Consider the following 8172-nt stretch of genomic DNA (forward strand, 5'->3'; position numbering starts at 1 on the left):
TATTTTAAAAATATTTAAAAAAATATTTTTTTTTTATTTTAAATTAATATTTTTTACGGGGAGAATTTTATCAATGGATTGAAATGACACGAAGGGAGCATCTCTGAGCTTAATTCCTATTCATCTCTTTCATGCTCTTTTCAACAGGCATCCCTGTAATGTTTGATCCTATGATATTGCACTGTTTTTCATTGTATAATTGGTACTGAGTCGTCAATCATGAATCCACAGTCAGAAAAATGAAAGTTGATTTTTCAAGGATGAATGAAGTCATCAATGCTAGGGAAAGCACCCTTTCTACACCGGTTTTGAAGAGAGCCCAAAAAGTATAAATGGTAACAAGTCCTCTGATGACAAAAGAGTTGAGTTTTCTTATGAGACAAATGAAACAAATGAAAGAGAAAAATACTGACTTCTTACATATGCATAAGATTTGCCGAGTTTTGTCACGAAAAATACATAATTCTAGTTTTAGTGTTTATAAAGTTTGAACAACAAAACTAAAAAATTGTTATATTAAATGAAAAAATTAATTATACTTGAATGATTTTGGAACTATTCATCAATGTTTCGACTGATTTTAAGGGTATCGACTTTGAATTCATCCCATTTGGTGCCGGAAAGAGGATGTGTCCTGGCATGTTGTTTGCTATGATACGTGAATTTTCGTAATTTAATTTTGGTTTCTCTAAAATTATTTTTATTTTTTATTCAAAAAATCCAAAAGAATCAGAAATTTAAAATTTTAGAAAATATTTTTTAAGACTTGAGGAGATAAATCTTTGAGTTACAAAAGATAAAAATGCTAGAAGAATAGCCATATTGAGCTATGCTGACAAGAGGGACTGAAAAAATACTTAATCAGAGATTCAATTAAAAAAAATCAAGTTTGGAGTATTAATTCAAATCAATTCGTAAACATTAATAAATTAGAGATATAATTAGAGGTTTAAAAGGGTAAATTGATACAATCATGAGTGCAATTGCTGGAAATCTAAAGTTTGAAGGCTAATTAAGCATAATTTGAAGAATTCTAAAACCAATGATCAAAGTGAAAGAGACATGTGTATCCAAGGATTGAAATTGATTAAAATTCAAGGTAAATTTAAAAAAATTAAAATTTTAAAGCTCAATTAATAATAAAATTAAAAATATTCAAAATAAAAAACTATATTGTAAAAGATACCGAATATTGAACGCCAAAATTAACATGACCAGAGATTTAATAAAAATACAAGATTTTTAAGTTATCACATGGCATAAAATTACTCGAAAAATTTATATCATACGTTTTTGTTATTATTATTTTTATACCGGTGATCACTAGATTGTGATAGTGATTATACCATCCCAAATTAATTGTTGCATGGAAAAGTCTATAAAAGGAGGGGGTGTGTATGCATCATGCTAATAATTTCCAGTTCCAAGGCTAGTGACCTCACATGAACATTCAACTACCTTGAGTCGGCTGTCAAACCGATCGACGCAGGGCCCAGATAAAATTATTGTGAGGAAAAAGCCATGGATAATACAACTAACTTAGAACGGCAAGTAGGTTCCGAGGACAAAAGAGTTGAGTTTTCCATATGAGACAATGAAACAGAAAAGTATAAATGGTAACAAGTCCTCTGATGACAAAAGAGTTGAGTTTTCCGTATGAGACAAATGAAACAAATGAAAGAGAAAACTCTCTCTCTCACACACACTAGTATATTTTTCTATGAGAAGCTGTGGATCATATTATTTCTTTTAAAATTAAAAAAATATATTTAGTAATGTTATTAAATCGAATGATTTTAAAACCTGCCAACCAGATTTTTTATCTAGTTTAAGTTTTGAATTGAATTACATGAAAACTGACCCAAAGTGAATAATTCAATTTAATAAATTTAAAAATAACTTGAATGAACGATAAAAACATGACATAACTTTTAAAAAATATTTTAAGACAACAATTTTTTTTTAATATTGTGACAATACTAGATTGAATCGATCCCGGTCACCCTTTAACCTGGATCATAAACTTCAATAAGTTTAATAACTTTGTTGTTTTTATAAATTTTTTTATTAATTTTATGATAAAATTATATACTTGTAAAATCAAGCACCAACCTTAAAAAAATATGTTTATTTAAAATCATAATAACTATATATATATATATATATAAACTATAAATTATATTTCTCAATCAATTTATAAAAATTCTAGTTCAACTTATGCGCATAAGATTTGCCAAGTTTTGTCGCACGTGTGTTCGGAACTTCAAACCTTAATATAGGTGCATGTTCCGTCAGTATACAATAGAAGAAACAAATAGAAATGTTAATCTGGATTGTGTACCTTAAGTACGTTTGATATCATCTATTATTTTGGCTTTAATTGGTTTATAAAGTTTGAACAACCAAACTAAAAAATTAATTATATATATTAAATTACATCATTGGAGCGGTATTCTGTTAAGGTTCGTTGGAAATTACTATTTAGAAATTAATGATTTGGATTTTCTAATAGAGAAAAATAACCATCAATTTTCTTTATATAAAAAAAATAACCATCCACAAACTTGATGAAATGAAATCATATATATTTAAATGGGCAATGTCAGAATTGATAAAGAACCCGAGAGTCATGGAAAAGGCACAAAAAGAAGTGAGACAAGTCTTCAATGATCTTGGAACTATTCCTGACGAAACAAGCCTTCATGATCTAAAATTCTTGAATTTGATTATCAAAGAAACTCTAAGATTACATCCTCCTATACCATTGATTCCAAGAGAGTGTAGGAAGAGATGTCATGTTAATGGATACGACATTCACGTCAAAGGTAAAGTATTGATTAATGCATGGGCAATTGGAAGAGATCCCAGTTTTTGGAATGAACCTGAGAGATTCATCAATGTTTCGACTTCGAATTCATCTCATTCGGTGCCGGAAATTAGAGGATGTGTCCATTGAGTTTGCACTTGCGCAAATGACTGAGTCTCTTGGTGGCGCAATTAAAAGAAAACGAGATCTTAAGTTAATTTTCATTTCATATCGTTCACTCGTGGGATAAAAACTGTTAAATTATTTTAGCACTAAAATATATTATGAAATAAAAGTTGTCTCAATTATGATTTTTAAAATTTATCTTATTATATTTGAGTTGTCATAACTTAATTTTGGTTCTCTAAAAATTATTTGTATATTTTTATTTTTATTTTTATTCAAAAACTCCAAAAACATCAGAATTGAAAATTCAAAAAATATTTTTGGGACACGAGAAGATAAATATTTCAGCTGCAAAAGATAAAAATGCTAGAAAAATAGCCAGATTGAAGTATGCTGACAAGATGGGTTGAAAAAAGACTTAATTTGAAGCAAAATTTAAGGTTGAAATCCAATTCGATCAAAATTAAAAGAATTAATTAGGTTCAACAACATAATTAAACTTTTCATGTATTGAGAGGATTTAATCAGAGACTCAATTAAAGAAAATAAAAGTTTGGAGTATTAATTTAGATCAATTCGCAAAGATTAGAATATTAGGAATGTAATTGGAGCATGGTTAAATTGATGCAATCATGGGTGCAATTGCAGGAAAATAAAAGTTTGAAAGCTAATTAAAGGTAAATTGAACAATTCTAAAACCAAGGATCAAAGTAAAAGAGACATGTGTATTCAAGGACTATAATTGATTAAAAATCATGGGTAAATTTAAAAAAATTAGAATTTTAAAGCTCAATCGATAATGAAATTAAAAGTATTCCAAACCAAAAACTATATTAGAAAAGATAATGCCAAAATTAACATTACCAGGGATTTAATAAAAAAAAATCTTGAATAATCAATTCAAATTGTCCGAATTCAATGAAATAGAAGGAGCCTAGGCACCTTCCCCACCTTCTATAAATAGGGGGAGAGGACAGAACTGAAAAACCCACACCCACACACTGCGTTCGCAATCAGTCCAACCAAAACCAGAGGGAATTCCCTTGTCCCACCTTTCCTCCCCTGTTCCAGCAAAAGACACCATTTCTCCTCCCCTACAGCACCAAGTACACCACACGAGAACACCACCAGCATCCTATTCCAGCCAAAAACAACAATCAGAGACCCTGTCACTAATTAATATTTGTTTTTCAGAATAGAGCAAATGTTGCTCTCCCTCCCTGTTTTTTTAACCATCCTTCTCGTTATCTCCATTTTATGGACATGGACGAAACTTATCAAAAGCAACAAGTCAAGTTCAAATCCACCTCCTGGGCCATGGAAATTACCCTTTATTGGAAACCTTCACCAGCTAGTTCACCCTCTGCCCCATCATCGCCTAAGGGACTTGGCTAAGAAATTTGGACCTGTCATGCAACTTCAAGTTGGTGAAGTTTCCACTGTCATTATTTCTTCATCAGAAGCGGCGAAAGAAGTGATGAAAACCCATGAAATCAACTTTGTTGAAAGACCTCATCTCCTAGCTGCAAGCGTCCTGTTCTACAACCGTAAAGACATTGCATTTGCGCCGTATGGCGAATATTGGAGACAACTAAGAAAAGTTTCCATATTAGAGCTTCTTTCGGCAAAACGTGTACGATCATTCAAATCTATTAGGGAAGAAGAAGTATCTAATTTTATTACTTCCATTTATTCAAAAGAGGGGTCTCCAATCAACCTTAGTAGGATGATATTTTCTTTAGAAAATGGCATCACTGCGAGAACAAGCATTGGTAAGAAATGCAAAAACCAAGAAGCTTTCTTACCAATCGTTGAGGAATTGGCGGAGGCACTTGGAGGTTTGAATATGATAGATATATTCCCTTCCTCCAAATTTCTTTACATGGTCAGTCGGGTCAGGTCTAGACTCGAAAGGATGCACAGAGAAGCAGATGATATACTTGAAAGCATCATCTCCGAGCGTAGAGCCAACTCCGCTTTAGCGTCAAAGATGGGCAAGAACGAAGAGGATGATCTTCTTGGTGTTCTTTTGAATCTTCAAGACCATGGAAACCTTGAATTCCAATTAACAACAAGCACTATCAAAGCAATCATCCTGGTTAGTATATATTTTCGCTTTGTTAGAAGAACTAATTAATTAATCAATTTTTTAATAAAAAAAATATAACCATCCACAAACTTGATGAAATGAAATCATATATATATATATATATATATATATTTAAAAGCAAACCAACGGTCTATACTCTATATTTTTACTTACATCATGTTACTCCTCCTAACTGGAAGTGAACTCAATCCTTTCTAATACGTCATGCTTTACTTAATTACCTTTCAGGAAATGTTCAGTGGTGGAGGTGACACTTCGTCAACAGCTTTAGAATGGGCAATGTCAGAATTGATAAAGAACCCGAGAGTCATGGAAAAGGCACAAAAAGAAGTGAGACAAGTCTTCAATGATCTTGGAACTATTCCTGACGAAACAAGCCTTCATGATTTAAAATTCTTGAAGTTGATTATCAAAGAAACTCTAAGATTACATCCTTCTATACCATTGATTCCAAGAGAGTGTAGGAAGAGATGTAATGTTAATGGATACGACATCCACGTCAAAAGTAAAGTATTGATTAATGCATGGGCAATTGGAAGAGATCCTAATTATTGGAATGAACCTGAGAGATTCTATCCAGAGAGATTCATCAATGTTTCGACTGATTTTAAGGGGAGCGACTTCGAATTCATCCCATTTGGTGCTGGAAAGAGGATGTGTCCTGGCATGTTGTTTGCTACAGCCAACACTGAGTTTCCACTTGCGCAGATGTTATACCATTTTGACTGGAAACCTGCTGGTGGATTGAAGCCTGAAAATCTTGACATGACTGAGTCTTTTGGTGGCGCAGTTAAAAGAAAACAAGATCTTAAGTTGATTCCCATTTCATATCGTTCACTCGTGGGATAAAAACTGCTAAATCATTTTAGCGCTAAAATATGTTATGAAATAAAAGTTGTATTTATCTTATAATGCATGATATGTTATGAAATAAAAGTTACATTTATCTTATAATATATGATATAATTTAGTTGTCATAATTATGATTTTTAATATTTATCTTATCATATGTGAGTTGTCATAACTTAAATTTAGTTCTCCTAATATTATTTGTATATTTTTATTTTTTATTGAAAAAATCTAAAAAAAATCAGAAAGTTAATATCCAAAAATTTTTTTCGAGGCGAGGAGATAAATCTTTGAGCTGAAAAAGATAAAAATGCTAGAAGAATAGCCAATTCAGGGTATGCTGATAAGATGAGGTGAATAAAGACTTAATTTGAAGCAAAATTTAAGATTTAAATCCGACTTGAACAAAATTAACAAAATCACCGACGGATTAAACAGTCGTCGGTGTTATTTGGCGATTTTCTGAAAAAATTTAGATTAAATTAAAATTTTAAATTAAATATTACAGATGGAATCACCGACGGAATGATTAAAAATATTAATATTTAATTATCCGTCAATAAAACACCTTAATAAAAAGCCTAGAATCCCTAATTTCACGACAGACGGGGCTTCTTTGTTCTTCTTCTTCTTCCCAATATGTAAAAAACATCAATATCCATTTATTTTTCTTCTCTTCTCTCCTCAACTCCTCTTCTCCTCCATGCTCAAGTATGCATTCTTCTCCTTTCTTCTTTTTTATTCTCAGTTTTTTCAATTAATATACTTTACGATTTTTTTTTTCTATTCTTAGCTTCACTTCCAACCACGTTAAGGTAAGACTTTTTTTTTCTTTTTTTTTCGCGTTTTTTTCACCATATTTGTTATTTTATTTTATTTTTAATTGTTTTTGTTCTTAATAATTGTATGAATATTGTTGTAGGATTTGTTTTTTCATATGAGATCAATTTTTAGTTGATTTATTTATAGGATTTTTAAATTTTTAGGAATCGCAACTTCATTTTTTTCATATGAAAATTTTTAGTTGAATTTATTTTTTTCGTGTTATTTATTTGTTTCAAATTTGTTTGAGTTGATTTTCTTCTTCTTTTTTCCAAGCGTTTTGAGTATTATAGAGTGTTGATTTATATTAATTTAATTATTTTATATTTTTGTAAAGTGGATTTTTTAAAAAAATATTTTTCCGAGGAAAATACCAACGGAATGAAGCGTGTAAATTTTTTTGGCACTTGTTTTCCATCAGTAATAATATTTTTTTTATTATCAATAGACTTACCGACGGACAAAAAATTATCGATGAAAGATTCACCGACGGCGCATTTCCGTCAGTGATTTTGTTGGTAAATTAATTACCAACGGAATGATAGTACAAATACCGACGGAAAATTCCGTCGGTAAATATAAAGATTATGGTAGTGGGAGAAAAATGATTAAAAGATTTTAAGATGAAGAATTATCTTTTCCAATCAATTAACCGATAAATCTTGAAAACCATTCTTTGTAAGGAAACCTCCAAGGATATTTAGGATTCAAGGAGAAAGAAGTACAAAATACAACTAGAGCAAAGAGGCAAGAACTTCAAACACTTCAAACAAAATTTAGATTGCTTAGAATGAATATGAGAGAGTCATTCACAAACTATTTTTCATGAACAATGGCAATTAACAAGATGTGAATCAATGGTAATAAAACAACTGATATTACAATTATTGATGAAATTCTTCAATTGTTGACACTGAAATTCAATTTTGTTGTGTATTCAATAGAGAAAGATAAGGATATTGATGAGCTTTCTATTGATGAATTGCAAAGTTCTTTGCTAATTCTTGAGCAAAAATTGAATAGACAAGACAATGAGTAGCAAACTTTACGAGTTTCATCTAATAATTATTTTTAGACCTCACAAAAAGGTGGACGAGGAAAAGGAAGGGAAATAAACAACAATAATGGTAGATTTTCATTACATCAAGCATTTGAAGATAATCGGTCTTCTAATTATCCAAGAAGAGGAAAAGAATATGATAATAATCATTCAACTTCTTACAAGCCAATGCCAATGGACAAATCAAAAGTTGAATGCTTCATGTGTCACATGTATGGACATTATAAATATGAATGTGAAATTAATTTGAATCAGAATGGTGGTAGAAAAAATCTAATTTTCCAGAAAAGAAAGAAGTAATGTCTTTATTGATGGCTTATCATATGAACGATAAAATTAAGAAGGGCAAATTTGAGATTGAGTGGGAGTTCATTAATAAAGAAAAGGAAGAGCTAGGAA

At 30.6% G+C, this 8172-nt stretch overlaps 1 protein-coding gene across 1 annotated transcript; it reads left to right on the plus strand.

Moving 5' to 3' along the window:
• The first annotated feature begins 3906 nt into the window (after positions 1–3906).
• Positions 3907–5996, plus strand: LOC133703242 (cytochrome P450 726A27-like). The gene is made up of 2 exons (XM_062127702.1): positions 3907–5030; positions 5271–5996. Exons 1-2 carry the CDS (start codon positions 4137–4139, stop codon positions 5889–5891), a joined length of 1515 nt encoding a protein of 504 aa, XP_061983686.1. The 5' UTR covers positions 3907–4136; the 3' UTR covers positions 5892–5996.
• Positions 5997–8172: the final 2176 nt, after the last annotated feature.

This window comes from Populus nigra, chromosome 9 (assembly GCF_951802175.1).
Source record: "Populus nigra chromosome 9, ddPopNigr1.1, whole genome shotgun sequence".
NCBI lineage: Eukaryota > Viridiplantae > Streptophyta > Magnoliopsida > Malpighiales > Salicaceae > Populus > Populus nigra.